The sequence below is a fragment of the Typopeltis vanoorti genome, chromosome 4 (genome assembly GCF_054136105.1).
Source record: "Typopeltis vanoorti isolate ZY-2024b chromosome 4, IOZ_Tvanoo_1.0, whole genome shotgun sequence".
Lineage (NCBI taxonomy): Eukaryota > Metazoa > Arthropoda > Arachnida > Uropygi > Thelyphonidae > Typopeltis > Typopeltis vanoorti.
The window spans coordinates 168,176,121-168,200,108 of record NC_143552.1 but is presented as its reverse complement, the minus strand read 5'-3'; the positions used below and the strand labels follow the sequence as shown (position 1 = coordinate 168,200,108).

Sequence of the window (23,988 nt, the reverse complement as noted above, 5' to 3'; positions counted from 1 at the left end):
AGTTCAGAAAGCCTGGACAGAGGGACGAATTCCCGATGATTGGAGTAGAGCTCTCATAGTACCCATATATAAAAAGGGAAATAAAACTGAATGTGAGAATTACAGAGGTATTTCCCTACTGAGTGTTCCTGGCAAGATCTATGCAAGTATACTTGAGAAACGGTTGAGAAGAATTGTGGAAGAAAAGCTTGGTGAAGAACAAGCTGGATTCAGGCCAAATAGAGGCTGTCAGGATCAGATCTTCACTTTACGACAAATAGTCGAGAAAGCATGGGAATATAACAAAGATCTGTATTTAAGTTTTGTCGATTTGGAAAAGGCATATGACAAGGTGCCAAGAGAGAAGCTATTCAATACGCTGCAGTTATATGGTGTCAATGGGGCATTATATCAAGCAATACTTAGTCTTTATTTGAGTTGTGAGTCAGCAGTTAGAATTGAAGGAAGTACAGGAAGATGGTTTAATGTTAAATCTGGTGTGAGACAAGGATGTACATTATCCCCTCTGTTATTCATTATCTATATGGATCACATTATGAAGGAATGTGGTATTAAACCTGATATCAAAATTGGAGATGTTAATGTCAGCTCTTTGCTTTATGCGGATGATGTTATACTTCTAAATAAATCCGCTACAAGTCTGCAAGATTCTCTGACTAAATTGAATAGCTGTTGTAATAGATATGGTATGAAGGTCAGCAATAAAAAGACAAAGACTATGAAAATAGGCAGAATCATTGAAAATGTCAACTGTGTTGTGAATGGAGAACCTGTGGAACAAGTAAAACATTTCAGCTACTTAGGCACAATTTTTACTGAAGATGGTAAACTAAATATAGAAATAGACAACAGAATCAGCAAAGCTGGTATCGTGGGAAGTCAATTGAATAAATTCATATGGAATAAGAAAGAAATTAGTCGGAACACTAAATTAGCTGTATACAAGACTGTGTTCAAACCAATTTTAACTTATGGATCTGAGAGCTGGGTCAGAAGTAAAACACTTGACCAAAGACTAGAGACCGCAGATATGAGAGTCCTGAGAAAGATTAGGGGCGTGAACAGATGGCATCAATGGCAATATCATATTAAAAATGAGGATATTAGGAAAGAACTTGACATTGTCAGCATCCAGGAATGCGTTAGCAGAGCTAATCTCAGATGGTATGGTTACTTAAATAGAATGGGAGAGGAAAGATTAGCAAAACAAGTGTTCTCTGCCAGGTTGGCAGGAAAACGACCCAGAGGAAGACCAAGATATAGGTGGATTGATACAGTACAAAGTGCCTTAGACGATAGAAATATAAGATCTGATAATGTTGGAGTCTTGACAAGTAACAGACTGATTTGGAGGAAAATTGTAGATAGGAAGTTAGTAATGATGTAATTTTTTCATGTAGTACTGTCATATCCTGTACACCCCTTGAGGGTACATGGCAGGAATTTGATGATGATGATGATGATGATGATGTTAGAATATAAGTTAGAAAGAGTTTGATATGCCATGTATAAAGTTTATATCTAATTGTGCTTAGGAAATGAGCATTAAGTAACCCTGTATGGATAAGTTGAGTCTGAGCTTAATCATAAGACAGAGATATATCATTGAGTTACCTAAGCATAAAGATTGCAATTTTGGATAACTTAATCTAAAGAGGGGGGGGGGGGGGAGTTCAGACTCTCAATTTAGTTCAAAGAAGGTAACTTAGCATTGACATTTTTACTTAAAGTGTATCTTGAATGATTATACAAAAGTGTATCCATACTAGTGATTTAATAAATGTATTCTTTTATATCCAAGTTCTTGAGTTCTGTTCCTCTGAGACTGAGTTACCATTTATAAAAACTTTTGGACCTGTGTGAGTAAGGGAGGGGAACAAATTCATGTAAGAAAGAGAGGAGGGAACCACGACTGCACATCACGTGATCCCTATGTTAATCAATGTTAACTATTTAAATATCAGAAATTAGTTGCCGGCTGGCGCAGTCGTTCTTAAAATAAATTTGTCGGCAACGAAATCTCTGATACGTAAGTGAGACAAATAAAGCATAGAATTTAAGGAACGATAAGATAGAAGGTAAAAGAAATAATGTAAAACGAAAGAGGACACAAAGACGTAACATTATATTATTTTTCATTTGTGTTGGGCACAATTGTTTTATAGGTAATATCAAAATTATACATATACTATGCAATATACCTAATTTTTCACATATAGTTTACATAAACTTTACATTACATCTTATGCTTTATTCTGACTTAACACCCTTGTAAAACCGAGCATGATAAGTTATAGAATAACTGATGTGCGAGATAGCAAGTAGACAGCAAGGTAATAAAAAAAACATGAAAGTTGAAAAGGTAGCTGGAATAGACAATATTTGATCAGAAATGCTCAAATATCTAGATGTAAGTTTTTCAGAGGCTATATTGCATAATTTAGAAGGCCTGGTTACAGGGAGAAATTCCAGATGAATGCCGTAGAGCTCACACAGTACCCATCTATGAAATGGGAAATAAAACTGAAAGTTAGAATTACAGAGAAATTTCTCTAGTATGTGTGCCTAATAAGATTTATGCAAGTATACTTAGAAAAGGCTAAGTTTCTTATTCTTCTCCAAGCTTCCTTTCATAATTTATGAAAGGAAGCTTGGAGAAGAATAAGCTGGGTTCAGGACAAATAGAGGTTGTCAGGATCAGATTTTTACTCTAAGACAAATAGTTGAGAAATCATGGGAATATAACAATGATCTGTATTCATCATCATCAAATTCCTGACATGTACCCTAAAGGGGTTTACAGGATATTATGATAGCACTACATGAAGAACTTACATCATCACTAACTTCCTATCAACAATTTTCCTCCATATCAAGCTGTTATTTGTCAAGACTCCAACACTATCAGATCTTATATTTCCATCTTCTAATGCACTTTTTACTGTATCAATCCACCTATATCTTGGTCTTCCTCTGGATCTTTTTCCTGCCAACCTAACACTTGTTTTGCTAATCTTTCCTCACCAATTCTGTTCAAGTGACCAGACCACCTGAGATTAGCACTGTTAACATATTCCTGGAAGCTAAAAATGTCAGGTCCTTTCCTAATATCCTCATTTTCAATAGGATCTTTCTCAGGACTATCATACCAGAGGTCTCTAGTCTTTGGTCAAGTGTTTTATTTCTAACCAAGCGCTCAGATTCATAGTTAAAATTGATTTGAACATTGTTTTGTATACAGCTAATTTAGTGTTTTGACTAATTTCTCTCTTATTCCATATATATTTATTTTTAGTTAATTTCCTACCATACCAGCTTTGTTGATTCTGTTGTCTATTTCCATATTTAATTTACTGTCTTCACTAAAAATTATGCCTAGTAACTGAAATGTTTATCTTGTTTTATAGGTTCTCCATTCACGATGCAGTTGATATTCTCAATGTTTCTGCCTATTTTCATTGTCATGTTATTGCTGATTTTCATATTAAATTTATTACAACAGTTATTCAATTTAGTCAGGAAATCATGTAGACTTGTACTGGATTTATTCAAAATTATAACATTCTGCATAAAGTAAAAAGCCGAGATTAACATCTCCAAATTTGATATCAGGTTTAATAACCCTTTCCTTCATAACGTGATCCATATAGATAATGAATAACAGAGGGGATAATGTACATCCTTGTCTGACACCATATTTAATATCAAACCATCTTCCTGTACTTCTTCAATTCTAACTGCTGACTTCCAGGCCTTCTAAACTATGCAGTGAAGCCACTGCAGGACTTTTATACCTCCATAATTGAGAATTTCTGGTCGAATATCATCTATTCCTGCTGCCTTTCCACATTTCAAGCGTTTGATGGCTTTTTTAAACTTCAAGTACGATATGTATTCCTGATTGCATGCCTGTTGAGTGTTTTTTATGATTATGCTGTCGCTGCTTGTTTCGTTTAGCAATTTTTTGAAGTAATTACTCATACACTGAGGATATCTTTTTCTCAAGTTTTCATGTTACCTCTGTCATCTCTAATTCGTTTTATAGCGCTCTTTCCTCCATTTCTGAGCTTTTTCAATGGTCTCGGGAATATTTTGCTACCTTCCTGATATTTATTTTCTACGTTCTTGCCAAAGTCTTCCCTTGACTTTTGTTTAGCTTTCTTATATTTGTCTCTGCATTCTTTAAGAGCACAAGCTGACTTATTCACCAGAAACTTTCAATATGCTTTCTTCTTTTCCTTCACTGCCACTTTAAGTTCTTGTGTCCACCATCGAGTTCTGATTTTTCTATCCTTGCAGACAGCCTCACCATGCCTCTCCTGAATCAATTAACATTTTCTTCAGGGCTTGTCAATGAATTTGCAAGATTTGGTTCCTGTTCTCAAACTCTTTTATTTTTTCTTGAACAATGTTTCTGTATTGTAGTCTACAGTTTGCATCTGAGAGCTGTTCAACTTTTATTCACTTACTTATATTCTTCTTTTCAAGAAAAACAGAAGGAAAACAGAAAAGACCAAACTAGCCAGACCAAATAGCATGCTTATCTAATTATAAGAATAGGCTAGGTGGTAATTTATTATGTCTATACACAAATGCCAGGAGCATCAGAAACAAAGGGATTGAGTTAATTGCTTTATTGATACAATGTGGCCTAAGATTTTTGGCATTAGTGAAACCTGGCTATCAGAATCAGATATGGTAAGTGGGATAAAGTGTAATGGGTATACTATTTTTAGGAATAGTCAGAAGAGATAGGAGAGGAGGAGTACTACTAATATATCAGATGAGTTAAGTCCAGTTAGGGTTGAAATACAAGAAAACAATGATGGTAACAATGTCCCATGTAGCGATGAGTTTGAGTCTATCTGGTGTGAAGTGGAGGTTAACAGAATGAAATATATGGTGGGATGTTGCTACAGACCTGGCAGTTCAGTTGCAGGGGATAAAGAAATGCATTGCCAATTTAGTCTTATGGATACCAAACAAGTGATCGTTATGGGTGACTTTAATTTTCCAAACATTAATGGAGTAGAAGAGAAATCTCACAATAAGAAAGAAGAGGAATTTACCGAATTGTTGCGAGACAACTTTCTCAAGCAGCATGTGAAAGAAGGAAGAACTCGAGGTCGAAGAGTGTTGGATTTGCTCATAGCATCAGAAGGGGGTCTCTGTCAAGAATATGGCTATTTTACCACCAATTGGTGACAGTGATAAGGCTGTACTTTCTTGGGAAGTATCTAATTGTATTGAAGCTCCGATCAAAACATGTTACATGCTGAACTACAAAGCTGGAAATTATGATCAACTTAAGAGAGTACTATCTTTGGTTCCATGGTATTAGCAATTACTTGAATGGGACAAATGTCAGCAATGCATGGGAATCTTTGTAAAAGTACTTAAATGAGAGGGTATCTGAATGTATCCCTAGTGTTCAAAGAATAAATATGTTGGGAGTGAAATGGATTTGCAATCTTATTAAGCAAGAGATCCACAAGAAGATGATGATGTGGAAAGAATATCATGAGAATAAGAGTGAGAAGAGTTATGAAATATATAAAGCTCAGACCAGAAAAATAACGAGTATTGTGCATAAAGCTTAATCAGAATATGAATAGAAATTGGCCATGCAAGCTAAAGGCAATCCAAAAGAATATCGTTATCTGCAAGCAAAAGAAATAATGAATGCGAAAGAATAACTTTATTGAATGAGTTTGTTCAGTCAATGAGTGCTCACTTTGCTAAGATATATCAACCAGGTGTATGTAACATAGTGCACGGTGCTACTGCTACACTGGATGAAGAGTTAGAGATTCATGAAAATGAAGTTGAAGATCTGTTGCATAACTTGGATAAGAATTTGTCTATAGGGACAGATGGAATAACAGCCTGTTTGCTAAAGGAATATTCAGCCAAATTGGCTAGGCCTTTCACATTTTTGTATAACTTGAATCTCAGCTCAGGAATGGAAGGAATGTATGACAGTTGTATAAGGATGGTGCAAAAACTGATGTGTTTAACTACCAACCTCAGTATCTGTAGTGTGGTAGTGAAGATTTTAGAGAGGTTGGTAAGAACTCGCATACAGAAATGGGTAGACAAACATACTATATCCTGCAAGAAGCAGCATGGATTTACTAAAGGAAGGTCATGTTTTAGCAATTTGCTCATATTTTATAACAATGTTATGACCGAGGTGGATAAAGGGAATGGATACACTATGATAATGTTGGATTTTTCTAAGGCATTTGATAGGATACCACACGAAAGGCCGTTACATAAACTGGAGAATATGAGATTGGAAGAATACAAACTCTTGACTTGGTTCAGGGGATGGTTGACAGACAGATATCAAAAAAAGTGGTATACAGTGGGTGTGAATCTTACAGATTTAAGGTGACCAGTGGTATATCTCAGGGTTCAGTCCTTGAGCCATTGTTGTTCAATCTATACATTAATGACATCAGGCAGGGTCTAACATCAGATGTGTAATTGTTTGCCGATGATGTGAAGATAGGCAGGGCAATCAGGGATTCTATTGATATTCAGCACTTACAAAACGATTTGAATAGGCTGGAAATTTGGACAAATGAAAATGGCTGTCAATTTAATGCTAGTAAGTGTAAGTTATGCACTTTGGTGTGATTAGAGTTCCACAGTAGCATATTATATTAGCGAGATTATGCTAAAAGAAACTGAGGCGGCAAGGGATCTTAGCGTATTGGTGGATAGGAATTAAAGTTCAAATGTCACATAGCAAAAGTTGTAAATACAACTCTGAGCATAATTGAGATGTTGAAGTGAACCTTGACAAGGAAGTCATTTTGCCTCTTTATAAGGCTTTGATAAGAACCTCAGCTGGATTATTGTGCACAGATTTGGTCTCCCAGGTTCCAAGGGGATAAAGAAGCTGTGGAAATAGTGCAAAGAAGAGTTACAAAAATTATATCCAGATTATCGGATTTAGATTAAGAGTACAGATATTGCGAGTATGTGGATTGCAGACTCTGATTAACAGGGGTGATATGATAGAGGTCTATAAACTTTTGAATGGGTATTATAGGATATCACCTGATGAAATTTTTCGTTATATGGAAGGTGGGGAGCACAGAGGCATCCATGGAAGTAAATTTGTTCACAGTCAAAAAAGGTAAGAGCAAGGTTTTTCTCCCAGAGAGCAGTGAGGTGAGTGGAATAGTTTGCCTTTAGGGGTAGTGAGTGCATCTAGTGTGAATAAATTTAAGGGAAGGTATGACAGCTGGTTTGGGTGATTTATAGCCTCCCTGGAGGTCTCAATAATAATAATAATAATAATATAACATTTTGTATTTATTCCTTAGAAAGATTTCACCAGTTTTTGTCTTTTTTGTTTCAGTCATCCCTATTATGTCAATCTGGTACTTATCCAATTCCTCAGTCAGCTCCATTTCTTTGCCATTCAGGCTTTTTATGTTGATTGTACAGTTCCTGAACTCTGGTGATGTTGAGTTGGGATGGGTTTCAGGATTTGTTCCAGCTGACTTTTCGCTGTTCGCCCTGGTTCCCTGGCAAAAACAATGGGGGGGGGGGGGGAGAGGTCTTGTTTAACCGGGCGATGCCTCAGCCAGCATGAAATTCTGTCACGTTATACCATCATTTTATTTATTTGTGGTTTAAGCCAATAAAAATACAATTTGGTTGGCTAAATTCCAAACTGCCAGCCTATCCTCGTTCGTTCAGTATCCAGGTAAATACCTAACAGGGTGCACTATGAGAAGGTGAGGATGGGACATTAGGTCAGAAGCCCTGGTTCTCTGCATTCTTTTAAAGGCTATGTGGAGGTATCCTCTCAGTTATATAGCTTTGGCCTTTAAGCACCCCATGATCTGTATTTAACTTTGTATATCTGGGTAAGGCATGTGACCAGGTACCAAGAAAAAAGCTGTTCAAAATGCTATAGCTATATGTTGTAAATGGGACATTATATCAAGCAATACGTAATCTATATTCAAGTTGTAAGTCAGCAGTTAGAATTAAAGGAAGTACAGGAAGCACATTATCTGAAGTGTATATTCATCATGTAGCAGATCGCATTATGAAAGAATGTGGCATTAAACCTGATATTAAAATTAGGAGGTGTTATCTGATCTCTTTACTTTGTGCAGATGATGTTATATTAAATAAACCAAGTACAAGTCTGTGGTATTCTATGACTAAACTGAATAACAGTTATAATAAATCTGGTATGAAAATTAGTAATAATAAGAAAAGAAACACTGAACACATCAACTGCATTCTGAATGGAGAATCAATACAACAAATAAAACATATCATCTATTTTGCCACAATTTTTAGGAAAGAGATGGCAAATTAAACATGGAAATAGACAACAGAATTAGAAAAGCTGGTATGGTAAGAAGTCAACTGAATAAATGTAAATGGAATAAGAAAGAAATTAGTCTAAACAATAAACTAGCTGTATACAAGGCAGTGTTCAAACCAATTTTAGCTTATGAGTCCAAGAGCTGTATTAGAAATAAAACACTTGATCAAAGACTGAAGACTACAAATATGAGAGTTCTGGGAAAGATTAGGGTAGTAAACAGATGACATAAACACAGACACAGACAATAGGAAGTTAGTAATGATGTAACCTTTCATATCACACTATCATAATTTCCTGTATACCCTCTGAGGGTGTGTGTGTGTGTGTGTATCAGGAATTCGATGATGAGAGTTCAGAAATCATGGGAATATAACAAGAATCTATATTTATGTAGAAAAGGCATAATATAATCATCGCTAAGAAAATAGCTGTTTAAAATGCTATAATTATATGGTTTAAATGGAACATTATATCAAGCAATACATAGTCCATATTTGATTTGTAACTTAGCAGACAGAACTGAAGGATACAGAGGAAGATCGTTTGATGTGAGATCAGGTGTAAGGGTGGTACATGCTATTTCCACTGTTATTCATCTATACAGATCACAATGTGAAGAATAGTTGCATTAGACCTGATATCAAAATTGGAGATTTTATTCTCACCTATTTACTCTATGTAAATGATGTCACATTCTTAAATAAATCCAGTACAAGTCATCTGCAAGATTCCTTAACTAAGTCAAATAACTGCCATAACAAATTTGGTCAATGCTATATGCAGGTGATCACATTATATTACAAGACAAATGAGGATGATCTTCAAAAATCAGTTTATGAATTAAACAAAATAAGCCAACAATACAATTTAAAAATTTCACAAAAGAAAACAAAAGTCATGGGATTTAAAGGTTGTGATCATGTTGGATCTAAAATAGTTATAGAAAATAAAATAATAGAACAGATGACACAGTTTAATTATTTAGATTGCATAATAACATATTTAAAAAATTAAAGCTATAGATGAAAAAAATAAAGAAATTGCAGAAAATCCATGGAACAGTTAAAAGGACACTAAAAAAAAAAAAAAAAGATGAGAAACTCAACTAAAATTTTATAAAGTAATGGTCACTCTATTGTATGGTTCAGAAACATGGACTGTTAAAATGAATGATGCAAGTAAAATACAAGCTGCAGAGATGATATTTTAAAGAGTAATTAAAGGATGCACAAAATTGGAGCATATAAGAAATGAAGACATCAGAAAAGAGTTAGATATATACAATGAAAATGAAAAGATCAAGGAATATAGAGAGAAATGGAAAGAACATTCATTTAGGATGAAAAGGTATCTACTACCAAAAAGAGGTGGATAGATATAAACCAAAAGGAAGGAGAGAGGGGAAGACCAGCTGCAGGATGGAAAGACCAGTGGAACAGGCAAATCTTTAAAGAGAAGAAGAACAAATTTCATGTATAAATCAGCAATAAAAAAAAAAAGATGAAGCTGTCAAAATTGGAAGGAACAAAACATTGAAAATATAAACTGATTCCTGAATGGAGAATCTATAGAACAAGTAAAAGTTTCACCTTATTTATAGTGAAGATGACAAATTAAATATGAAAATATATAGTAAAATAAGCAAAGATGGTATGGCAGGGTGTCAACTAAACATATATATATATATATATAGAAAGAATAGAGGAAATCAGTCAAAACACTTAAGTAGCAGTATACAGTGTTCACACCAATTTTAACATATGGATTTGATAACTGGATTAGAAATAAAGCAGTTGATTCAAGATGGACACCAATGATATGAGAGTTCTGGGATAATTTATTATGGTATTCTGTATACCCCTTGAGGGTACATATCATGTATTTCAAGGTGGAAAATATGAATATACCAGAATAATTTCAAAAGAGTTAAAGTTCTTTAAAATAATCTTATAGCAATATAAAAACATAAGCAATAATACATCTTAGTATAAGGTATAAAAATAACTTACTGTTGGTATTCCATAGTTTCCAAGTTCCATCTTTAGAAATAGAAGCCATCCTGAAAACACAGAATGTTAGAGTAAAATTTTGAAACTAAGTAGCAAACTCAATTTTGATTGTAGTTTCATAGCTAATGTTTTGCTGCAAATGTCAAATGAACTAATCTCTAATGAAAATTTCATGAATTCACATTTTTAAAATTCCAACTTATTGAAATCTGCATTTAAACATAGTAAATTGCTAGGAAGTTTTTCTGTAAAGGTTGGTCGAGTAGAGCCTCTGCTACTAATAGCTTATGCAAAAAGTTCATCAAGTTTGAGCACAGTTAGTATTTGGAAGGGGATAAATTGTTCGATGCTGTTGGCATACTCTCCCTCAACGAGTCTTTGGACTTCCTGGAGGTGTCACATAATAATAGTAATAATAGTAAGGAATCAGATTTAAAAAAAAAAAAAAAGACAATTCTACACAGGCATAACACCTATTATTAGTCCAAGAAGGAATTAGACAGGTTCTTGGCCACCCACCCCATTACAATTTTAAATTAATTGCACGTTGATCTCAATTGCCCCAGGTTTCTGCCAAATAATTTGTATTTCAAGGATGCATATGCATTTGAATGTAGCAAATGTCATATATCATAAAATAAATAGATATACACAAAGTGAGATCACTAAAGAGAGTTACCTCAGGAGAACCTATTTTTGTATTAAATGCATATATGCAGAGACAAGCCAAATTACATTACAGTTCAACAGTTTGCCAAAGTGATATTAATTTAATCAACCATTAGTCTACTGGCCTCCCTTCTAGTGAGGAAAAAAAAAAAACCATGCAAAGCTATATTCTATTATTACATGGCAAAAGAACACATTCTCTTGATAAATTAAGGAAACAGAGTGGTGGTGCTGTGCAGTGATTTGATCAGTAAAAGGGAAAAGAAATCAGCAGATGCTGGTACTTGATACAGAATTTGTTACACATAAAAAGGCCAGATTGTATGTTTAAAGTTAGGAGAAGTGATAAAGCAGGGGTGAAATGGATAAGTCATGGAATTATGTAGGAGCTTTTGAGAAAGAGGATTAGAAATACAAAGAACAGGGTATCCCTCAGCAGCATGTGGAACATAATGTGCAGGTCAGGAAGGTAGCAAATATAGTGTGGAAACAAACATACATAGCTAAAGAAGTAAAGCAAAAACCCTACAGAATTCTACAGCTATGTTTGAAGCTGGGAAGAAACATGAAAGTTGCCGGAGATGGAACATGGGCTGAAGATATAGTGAAAATGTTCATTGAGTATTTCGTCTGTGCATTTCACATAGCAAGGAGGTCAGAAGACGGTTCAAGAACTGGAAGTGTTTAGAACATTAAGTAACATTGATATTAATAATAAGTCTCTGGAAATGGAATGGGACATCAACACATATATTACAGGAATGTGCAAAAAAGTTATCAGCCCACTGCACAAGAAAGAATCCAAGTCAGAAATGTCAAACTATAGGTCAATGAGTGTATCAGGTTAGTAGTGAAGGTGTTAGAGGCAAGTTAGAGATAAAATACAAACCTGGATTGATGAGAATGGAAATTTTTCGAAAAAGCAGCATGGATTTTTAGCTCATGCTAACCTGATTACATTTTATAATCCTGGCATTAAGGAAACATTGAAGGGAGAGAGAGAGTTTAGAGTCAAATAACTAAGACAGTCTCAGGATTCTGGAATATTGAGTATGAGGACAGATTGAGAGAATGTGGTCTTCAGCAGATAGGAGAAGGAGTAGAAGGAGGGATGATATAATTGAGATGTATAAGTGGATGAGTGGAGCCAATCAGATAGACAGGAGATTTTTACATAGGATTGGATGATGAGTGATGTGAGAATGAGAGGTGATCTCTGGAAACTGTACTAATCTGGAAGAAAGGAAGCGAAAAGGAGATTCTTTTGCTTCAGGTGGTGAATGAGCAGAATACATTGCCAAAGCAGGTGGCAGGTGCATCAACACTGAGTATTCAAGGCAAGGTATTAGAGTTATGTGGTTAGCAAGAGTTTAACCTCCTACAATGCGTCATGAACTTACATGGATGCTTGGAAGTACTACTACTAAAAGAACTATGGAATGAAGAAGAAGAATGGGTATATGAATATATATTTATAAAATATACAGTAACAATGAAACTCTCTTTTATATGCAATCATGTATATTCTAGTTTTGCATTATAACACTACTGGGAACTAAAAATTATACATATATTGAGAATTCCATTACAAATACAATTCTCCTAATTATTGGAATGGATAGACTTTCACTGCAACTGAAGTAACAGATAATATAATAGTGCCTAAGAAATTTCTTTAAATACACTTTCTTCTTCTTCTTCTGCAGCTTCTCCCACTTAAGTGCGGTCACTGTTGATAATGAGTCTCCTCCACACCTTCCTGTCTTGGCTGTCACCACATCCAAGTTCTTCATCCTCAAATCCTCTTCTACCAGCTCCCTCCATCTCTTCTTTGGCCGCCCATGCTTCCTCCTTCCTTGCACATCCATCTGCATGACCCTTCTTCCCACATATTCGTCGTCCCTCCTTATCAAATGACCAAACCATCTCAACCTTGCCTCCTGTATTTTCACTCCTAAGTTCGTAAGTTTCACTGTTCCCCTGACATAGTCATTTCTCAGACGATCCTTTCTGGTCACACTGCACATCCACCTAAGCATTCTCATCTCTGCTACTTCCATCCTGCTGATGTTATTTTTCCTCAGGGCCACAGTTTCTATAGCATATGTCATAGCTGGCCTCACTACTGTCCTATAGATTTTGCCTTTCAGATTGATCGGCACCCTCTTATCGCATAACACTCCAGCCATCTCCCTCCAGTTCCTCCAACCTGCTTGTATCCTGCATCCCACTTCCTTCTCAGCTCCTCCATCTTCTTCCACTGTTGAACCTAAGTATCTAAAGTCTCTCACCTTCCTGATGACATTTCCTTCCAGCTCCAGATCTGTCTCCTGTCCGCCGCCCACTGTGCAACACATATACTCTCGTCTTACTTCTGCTCAGTCTCATACCTCTCTCTTCCAGTACTTTTCTCCATCTTTGTTTAGTTCCTGCTTCTTCTCTTGAATTTGCACACAGCAAGATGTTCTTTAAATAAAATAAATTAAAAGAAGATCTTTAAATAAACATTAATTTTTATAAATGATTCTGTGTAGTAATTTTATGCTGTTTCAATAAATCCCTTATAACAATTTCATGTTAGGCTGGTCCAATTTTATGAAGTTTAATCAAATGAATATAACTTTGATGTTCAGAAATAGGTTTTTCAACTGTTCTTGTTTTATTTGAGTTACTTCTGCCAAACAATGAGTAACAGTTCACAGATTTGGTTATGCGTTTAAATGATAGTAAACTGAAATTTTGTGGGAATCTTAACTTGTTTATAGGTGCCTTTTACACATGGAATTAGAATTCTGTTTATTTCCTCTTTACTTGGACAATATGTAAAGAAATGGCTGATAATTATTTGGACTATTTTTGCATTATAACTACTGAGAAAGGCAGTTGCTTGATAGATTCTATTCCTTGAAGAATTTCTTGTGAAGACCAATTTTGCAGGCTCTTGATAGTAGAGATAAATGTAATTATTGCATATTTTTAGGACTGCTGATTTCATATCTTTTGATATAAAAAAATTAATCCTTTTAATATTAATAAAATCATAATTTAATATAATTTTTTTTAATAAAATAAAAATTTAAGAAAGAAACTCCATGGAATTTTTCACAGATGAGCTTGAATGATCCCACGAGAGGACTGAGCATGTTATAGATAAGTTTTGTTATTTTGAAAGAAGTATATAAAATACATTTAAATATGATTGCATATACAGTAGATATACACACTACAGCAAACACTACTATAGTGAAATGGCACACTATTACGAACAATGGAAAATACCAGCCTAAGTAAGAACCAATGCTTTTTTAAACATACTATTGTAAACAGGAAATCAAAAAACCATCATGACAATGAACTGTTTCCTCACAAATTATGCTATAATTCAGATCTCAAAATACTTGTGTAATATACTATATAAAATTTATTTTGTATTAAAACTGGGGGGTGGGGGGGGGGGGCTGTATACAAAGAAAATGGTGGGAAATGGAACAAAGAAAATGGCTGAAATTATTAACACCAGACTTCCACAAAGTCAAAGACTCCAATCAAGAGGTCTGAACTCTTGCAGATCATTGAACTCTACCTTAAGTCCACTGACAGTTTCTACTCACTCAGACAGCACATTCCACCTGCTTCTTACTCCCTTACTCATACCCTCCATATTATACAGTTTCCAGGAATGGTCCCTTGTTCTGCCCTCGTGGTCTCCCTATATCTCTGAAAAATTTCCATATTAATTTGATAACAATCTTCACCAACTGTACATCTCAAAAAATCATATCTCCTCTCCTCTATTCACAAGGTTATGAATTTGCATTTCCTCAATCTGTCTTCATACCACATTCTAGAGACTGGAAACTGACAATGAATCTTCTCTAGATACTTGCATGAAGCAGGATCGAAATCTGCAGTAGGAAACTATAATCCAGTCACTATCTCAGGAGTGGTGGTAAAAGCACTGGAAAAGTTGGTCAAAAAGAGAATTTGGAATGGGTGGATAAGAATATGATACTCTCTATGGGGGGGGGGGGGGGAACATAGTTTTGTGAAGGGTCATTCATGTCTTAGTAATCTACTAACTTTTTTATAATAGAGTGACAGCTTCTAACACCTCTAACACCTTCACTCAAATGTAGGACTGGATTTTGCTAAGATGTTTGACAGGATACCAAAGGGAACTCTGTTACACAAACTGCAACAAATGGGGATGGATAGGAAACTAGTAATTATGGATAAAAGAGTGGCTGATGGACAGATCAAAACATAGTACATGGAGGAGTAGAATCCAGGTGACTAGTGGTGTGCTCCAGAACTCTGTGCTTGGACCACTATGGTTTAATTTGTACATAAATGATATAAGAAATAATTTGAACGGAGCTATTCAGTTGCTTAGAGCCTCCATAGCTCAGTCGGTATAGGCAAAACCCTTTGGTCAGAAATTCAGAAAAGGCAAGAGCCACTACCCAAATGTGGTAGTGGCCCTTGCCTTAATGCATAGCATTGCACATATCCGCAAGGAGATGTGCTTTGCATTATGGGAGATACTGAGATAGGACTGATGAGAGCTTTCTTCACCTTTGCAACGAGTTGCCTAGTGTTGCACTAGTTTACCCCAGTCATGAAGATACTTTCAGGCGCAAACTTTGTTTGCTCACACTTGGATGAAGGATTAAACTAAACTTATTATAAACAAAAGTCATGGGAGAACTTTGGTAAGAACATAGAAAATAAATATCAGGAAGGTAGCAAAATATTCTGCAGGTTGTTGAAGAAGCTTAGAAATGGAGGAAAAAGTGCAAAAGGCCTTAGAGATGATAAAAGATGACATGAAAATGGGAGAAAAAGATATCCTTGAAGCATGGAGTAATTACTTTAAAACTGCTAAATGAAACAAGCAGTGATAGCACAGTAGTAAAAAACACCCAACAGGCATACAGTCAGGAATACATATCCATACATGAAGTAGAAAAAGCCATCAAAGGCTTGAAATGTGAAAATGCAGGAATAGATGATATTCGACCAGAAATGCTGAAGTATGGTGGTATAAAATTCTTACAGTGGCTGCACTGCATAGTTCAGAAAGCCTGGACAGAGGGACGAATTCCCAATAATTGGAGTAGAACTCTTATAGTACCCATATATAAAAAGGGAAATAAAACTGAATGTGAGAATTACAGAGGTATTTCCCTACTGAGTGTGCCTGGTAATATTTATGCAAGTATACTTGAGAAACGGTTGAGAAGAATTGTGGAAGAAAAGCTTGGTGAAGAACAAGCTGGATTTAGGACAAATAGAGGCTCTCAGGATCAGATCTTCACTTTACGACAAATAGTTGAGAAAGCATGGGAACATAACAAAGATCTGTGTTTAAGTTTTGTCGATCTGGAAAAGGGATACGACATGCTGCCAAGAGAGAAGCTATTCAAAACATAACAGTTATATGGTGTCAATGGGGCATTATATCAAGCAATTAGAATTGAAGGAAGTACAGGAAGATGGTTTAATGTTAAATCTGATGTTAGACAAGGATGTACATTATCTATATGGATCACATTATGAAGGAAAGTGGTATTAAACATGATATCAAAATTGGAGATGTTAATGTCAGCTCTTTGCTTTATGCAGACTATGTTATACTTCTAAATAAATCTGCAAGATTCCCTGACTAAATTGAAAAAATCTTGTAATAGATATGGTATGAAGGTCAGCAATAAAAAGACAAAGAGAAAGAAAATAGGCAGAATCATTGAAAATGTCAACTGTGTTGTGAATGGAGAACTTGTGGAACAAGTAAAACATTTTAGCTATTTAGGAAATATGGAATAGATATGGAAATAGACAACAGAATCAACAAAGCTGGTATGGTAGGAAATTAATTGAATAAATTCATATGGAATAAGAGAGAAATTAGTCTGACCCAGCTCTCAGATCCGTAAGTTAAAACGGATTTGAACACTAAATTAGCTGTATACAAGACAGTGTTCAAACCCGTTTTAACTTATGGATCTGAGAGCTGGGTCAGAAGTAAAACACTTGACCAAAGACTAGAGACTGCAGATATGAGAGTCCTGAGAAAGATTAGAGGCATGAACAGATGGCATCAATGACAATATCATATTAAAAACGAGGATATTAGGAAAGAACTTGACATTGTCAGCATCCAGGAATGCATTAGCAGAGCTAATCTCAGGTGGTATGGTCACTTATAGAATGGGGAAGGAAAGATTAGCAAAACAAGTGTTCTCTGTCAGGTTGGCAGGAAAACGACCCAGAGGAGGACCAAGATATATGTGGATACTGTACAAAGCACCTCAGACGATAGAAATATAAGATCTGATAATGCTGGCGTCTTGACAAGTAACAGACTGATTTGGAGGAAAATTGTAGATAGGAAGTTAGTAATGATGTAATTTTTCATATAGTACTATCATATCCTGTATACCCCTTGATGAATTATGAATTACTAGCGTATTATTAACGTGCTCAGCTGCAATAAAAGATATGACAGCAATGTTCTAAAATGACAACTAAATTTCAAAAATTAATGCATAATAACAATTATGATTATTATCATGCATGATAATAATGATAAGTTTTGTGCTGCTTAAGTAACATTAAGCAGCACAAAATACATAATACAGTTGACCATCACTATAACAAACTCATTTTGTTACAGCAATTCATTCACTATAACGAATTTCATTTAGCATAGTATCATAGCTATGGAGCTTTGACTGGAACAATTTAAGTAGTCTGTTATAGTGAGAGATGGACTGTAAAAGAAATATTAGACATATGACAATCAATGCAAAAAGGATACTTCGGGAACATACCTTGAGGAATCATTAGAAAATGCAAAACTAAAGACCCCTGATGTGTGTCCTTTAAGTTCAAATGCTCGTTTTACTTCTTTAAATTCATCAGACTTTGAAAAACACACTTCCCATATTTTAACATCTGGTGTAAAACCTTGAAGAAAAATTGGTCAAAATAATTTATTGCAAAAAAATAAAATTCAGTATTATTAAAAATGGCTAAAATCTCCTCTTTAAAAAATACACCCTCTGTCCAAAAAGAAACCAGACTTTTGATAGAAAATAAAACACAGGCCAATTATAATTATTCAAATCATTTATTTCAATCAATATTCTCTCCCTCAGCTTCGATACAGATTTTGGCACTGTCAATTAATTCGTTAAATGAGTTTTTTATATTGGTTTTTGGGATATTGTTGAGGGTTGTAGTTACTGCCACTTGAACGTCTTCAATGGTGTCATATTGCTTTCCTTCCATCGGCAAATGAAGTAGGGGGAAGAGAAAGAAGTCATAGTGCTAAATCAGGTGAATACAGTGAGTGATCCAACACGCAAACTTGGTTTATGCTCAAAAACTGTCTCACAATGACTGAACAATGAGATGATGCATTATGGTGCAAAAGTAACCAGCTGCCTGCATCACAATATTCATGCCGTACATGCCGAATTCTCGCTATCAATTGCTTCAAAACTTCGAGATAAAACTCACCATTGTCCATTTGGCCAGGCAGAACGAATTCTTTGTGAATAGTGCCCTTGGAATCATAGAAACAAATCAGCATTGTCTTTACTTTTGACTTCTCCAAGCGATTTTTTTTTTATGGATGCCCCTTTTCTGGTGGTCTCCAATCAGCACTCTGGCGCTTTGTTTCGGGCTCATTCTCAAAACACCACATTTCGTCACCAGTAACGATCGTTTCAGGAAGTTTGGGTCCTTACGAGAGGTTTTAATGAGATCCTTGCAGTGTTCAATTCAATGCATTTTTTGGTTGTTGTTCAACTTGTGTTGAACAAATCGTGAATTCAATTTATGAAGGCCCAAACTCTCGGTCAAAATGTTATGCACAGTTGATTTTGGAATCCCCAATTTATTTTTAATCAATCTCATGGATGATTTTGGGTTTTCTTTGATGAAATCACACATTTTTTGGATGTTAACTTCACTCCGTCCAGTTTTCAGACGGTCCTGCTTTTCGTCGTCCTCAAGCGTCTCAGAACCACTTTGAAATCACTTAAACCACTCGTAAACTTAAGTACAGGATAAGCATTGATCACTATATGCTTTTTGAAGCATGTGATGCATTTCGGTAAAACGTTTATCAAGTTTAACATAAAAGTCAATCGTAGCTCTCTGTTTGAAACTCATTTTCCGACTGTTCGTCAAAACACGCTGTCACTCTTGGCTTCTAATGAAACAAATGTCATAAACAGTTGACACAACACTAATGAAGGTTGCCACTTTCAACAACAAAAAGATACAACAGGTGGCGGCACTAGTTTCTTCTATTTCTGAAAAGTTCAGTTTCTTTTTGGACAGAGGGTAGGGTATAGAACTTGCTTTCATGCAAACATTTTATAGCATCTCTGTAATACAGATAGCATGACATGTGCCATTGATTAGAAAACCATGGGACTAAATCTTAAAAAGGTGCCGAGATACCAAACTGTATAAAAATTAGGAACAAGTTTCACTCGGCCAAAGCCCAACGTATTTACAAACAAGCGAGTTTAGCACTATTACGAGAACAGGTATACGCTACTCGCCGAGAACTTTCAAAAATAAATTTCTCCATCAGTGTACTATGGGATATATTATCTGACATTTTGAACCTGGAGTTATGGGATATCTTGGATAGAATCTCCGACTCGACAGCCAATAAAGAATTTGCTAAAGTTAAAAACCGCCACCGGAAAAAATTTGAAATCCTCCAGCAACGCAATGTTACGCAGCGGCCACAATTTTATCAAGATGGCATCATTGTGAACCTATCATCGACAACCTTATCCAAAGAGGCCACAAGTGCATTAAGTCTTGGACACAATTTTGCCATTACTCCTAAAGAAGTTCCTAAAACCAAAATAATGGCTTCCATTGAACGTGGGATATACCACTTGCCTCCAGCTATAGCCAATAATATCAGGTTAGATGTGGCCAATATCTTAATCCATTCTAAGCCTCCCAAAAATAATATCTCACATAAGAAATAATAACTCTAAAAGAACTACGCCATAATAATCACATTACAATAACCAAATCAGACAAAGGAAACGCCACTGTAGTAATGGATACAACAGAATATGAAAGCAAAATGCATGCACTGCTCCAAACCATGTCTACATATCAAATCATAGATCGAGATCCCACCAACTCACAAAAGAATAAGGTGTGCAAGTTACTGAACAAAGTCACTTCCTGGCCAAAAGAAATTGTCGAAAAACTCAGACCCTTGCAAGTTAAAATATCCAGAATATATGGTGCTCCTAAAATACACAAACAAGGTACACCTTTGAATCCTATTGTAGATAGTATAAACAGTCCTACATATAAACTAGCTAAACATTTAGCCAAATTACTAGCCACTTACACAAACAATTCTCCCTCTTTTGTTAAAAATTCTACCCACCTAAAAAGTATTTTAAAAAAACCACACCTTAAATAGTTCAGACCTAATGGTGAGTTTTGATATCACCTCATTATTCACTAATGTACCACTGATTGAAACACTTAACTTACTAAATTCACAATTAGATGGGACAGCTATGGGTCCCCCCCCCCCAGCCAACTTCTACATAGAACACCTGGAAAAACTAGCTACCAACACAGCCACTTTCAAACCTAGTCTCTGGCTACCTATGTTGATGATGTGTTTGCTATTTGGCCACATGGCCCAGACACATTGAATACATTTTTAGTGCATCTAAATAGCCAGCAGCCTAAAATCCTCTTTACAATGGAACTAGAAGCCAATGACTGCCTGCCCTTCCTGGACACACTGATCACACATCTTCCAGAAGGTTCCTTATCATTTTCGGTTTATAGAAAACCCACACATACAGGGAGATACTTACACAAACAATCGCACCATCACCCTTCTCAACAATATGGTATCTTAAAAACACTAACCCATAGAGCTAGAGCAATCTATTCCAATGACATTGCTCTCACTGCTGAACTTTCTCACCTACGTCATACCTTCTTAACCAATGGTTATAATCCCCATAAGATAGATAACATACTAAATGCTACCCAGAAATCCCATCTATCTACCACAGAAGACTACAACAAAACTATCACCATCCCATACATTAAAGCGCATCTGAAAAGATATCTAGGGTGCTTAACAAACACCAACTGCGCACCGTATTTAAACCATATGTGAAATTAGTAACTCTCATCCATTAACCTAAGGACAAATGCACTCCTTTATCACATCCAGGAGTCTATGAAGTGCCCTGTTCTTGCCATCAAGCCTACTATGGACAGACAGGAAGAACTGTGTGACATCTGCTTCAGTGAACACAAAAAATATATCTGACACTTTTGCTATGGCAAGGCGGGTCTGGCAGACCATGCTTTGGATACCCCAGCACACAGGATCAATTGAAAAAAAAAAGTAATGCACAGAAGCTTCTACATGTCAGAGAGGTTGTTCCTGGAATCAACAGAAGCCTTAAAACATACTCCAAACCTTAACAAGTATGGCTGTATAAATCTACCAAAGATTTGGGAGACAGTCATCCTAAAACCAAATTAATATTTATTACTTTTAGTTTATTTTATTTTTTTCAAACTTTCTATGACTATTATTTAGACTACTATTTCAAAACTTTGAACTATTTTTTTTCCCTTTTTTTTTTAAACCTAGATAGCGCCCCATTAGGACTTTAGTCTTGTGTTGCACGATGCAATTACTTATACTAGCCCCACTGTTACACTGGATTGTGGTTGTCTTGCATTTGTAACAAACTTTGTGTTGTGTGCTCTGAGGATGTTGGATATAATACCAGTAAAATATTAGCTTTTAAGTTAATAAATAGTTATTTCCTTATCCATCTGTGTTCATATCAATATAGTTAAATCTATTACAACAATAAATTTTATCTAGGACAAAAGGAATTTACAAGGGTGTTTCAAATGAAGGTGAGTTAGCTAGCTGATTCAGAGATACTAGGGTCTTTCACTATCCCTTTCCCAACAAAAGCAGACAATCTGACTGGAGAACATACAGACAATGACAGAGAAATACGATATTACTTGGCCATAACAGGCCACTAAGTCTAATATGTAAGTGAAGGCAATGAGATAAAATTGTATTGGTATGAGAAAACAATAATGATTATGCATAAAATTTTAAATTAATTTATTTTTTCTTGTGCCATGGAAGGGCAGAAGGTTCTGAAAGATGAAACTTGTTATAAACCAAATTTGAAGATTTGCTGATTGTATTATTCAGGAAGATGAATTTTATCACTTAGTTTGAGACTTTTATTTTTTTTGAGAATTTTATCACTCTGTTTAATGAAAGCATAAAGCATAATGAAAATGTTTCATGTATGGTTCCTGAAGTGGTAAGGGGGGGGGGGTGAATTACCTAACTCTTAGCCTGCCAGCAGCAAGGTATGGGAAAAAAAATGACGAAAAGAAAAATTTCTCTTATGTAGATTTGTTTGATAAGCTGCTTTATGAAAAGCCTATAGTATATCTGCATTAATACAGTGAGTGGAGTCAAGTTAAATAATCGAGAAATCATATTCCACAGATCAAACATGGAACTTTTCTAGTCACTTCAGGACTGCAATAATCAGGGTGGTGGTTTCCTAAACAAAAAAAGTCATTTACCATCTAAAGATATTCACAAACTATTCATGCCCATAGTTGAATTCTAACTTAGTCTGCTGGTTGGAGAGTCGATACACTACCATTTCACTGGCAATACATAAATGCAAGCAGCAACAGCAGCAAGAATGTTTGAAACAAGTGATGGTTGTTAGATTATTAGGAAGCCTATTTCTGCACTGAATAAAGAATTTTTCGGGAGTTCTACAGGGCATCACACCAAATGTGAAAACAGTGTTCAATGGTTGAAAAGATTTGTGATTTGTAAAGAGCTGATCATTATTCAGAGTAACACCTTCAGCATAAGAGAAAATTTAATTAGAGTTATCCTGTAAAGAGAAATCGTATCTTGTCAAACGATTTGAGTATTTCAAAAGTAAGAGAGGTCTTTTATAAATGAGAAATAACACCAGATAAAAGGCTATCAAAATGAATATCCAACAAAGACCAAAATTTAGGAGGTATTCTAGTGGTTTTTACTGATTTGTACGGTGCAAAGTTTCTCAAATGAAGAAGATTGTGGGTTATTTGGAATTACAGCTGATGCTTACCAGAGACTGAAGCCAGTGTGTCTTCTGTTCAGTTTGCCTGTTTAGTGGGATTAAAAACCCTGCCACCTCAGTATGAGATGGCTGACTCACACTCAGCTTAAAAAAAGTCCTTATAAAGATTTTTCCAACCCAAGGGTACTGTCATTACAATGAGGTAGAGAAGTGCAATTACTAACATCAGAAAAACTGTGGAATTTATTCACAATAATATGCACATCAATGATATACACAAGGAAAAGAATAGTCAAAACAATGCTAGCTTTAATTGCAAAGTTGAGAATAAAGATTCATCCGACATCATACATAATGCAAAAACAGAAAGATATCAAAGTAGATGTGATGTCATAAGGAAGGTCATAGGATGGTAGCTTACTTAATAGAAAACCTTTGTACAAATTTAAAAATAAAAATTTATCGCTGTTCTTAGGAATGAGTTAGAAAATTGCAAATTAACTAACTAAATTATAAACTTTATTGGCTACAAACAACAAAACTATGTTTCAACAGCATCAAATATATTGCAATCTGAAACACTGCTAGGTTAAACAACTTCCAAGCTGTTTTTGTGAGAGAAACAAGGAGCCTGCCTGGAGTGCCGGGGCACTGCTAAAGGCAAACTGAAAGCAATTCACTTCACTAACATTTTCATTTTTACCTCACATCTGAAAAAAACAATACACTCAGAACAGAAACTCAAATTCCAGCTATTTCAAGCACAGCTCACCTCAGTTTTTCCAAGTGAAAA

The 23,988-nt window shown here is 35.4% G+C and overlaps 1 protein-coding gene across 1 annotated transcript in view; it reads right to left on the bottom strand.

The window, feature by feature from the left end:
• LOC150107834 (transducin beta-like protein 2) overlaps positions 1 to 23,988 on the bottom strand; it is a 261,182-nt gene that overhangs the window by 131,932 nt on the left and 105,262 nt on the right. The window contains exons 6-7 of the mRNA XM_090391583.1: positions 17,874 to 18,009; positions 10,372 to 10,421 (exon numbers count right to left, since the gene is read on the bottom strand). Of these exons, the coding sequence (XP_090247709.1) occupies positions 10,372 to 10,421; positions 17,874 to 18,009 (186 nt within the window). The remainder of the gene's footprint in view (positions 1 to 10,371; positions 10,422 to 17,873; positions 18,010 to 23,988) is intronic.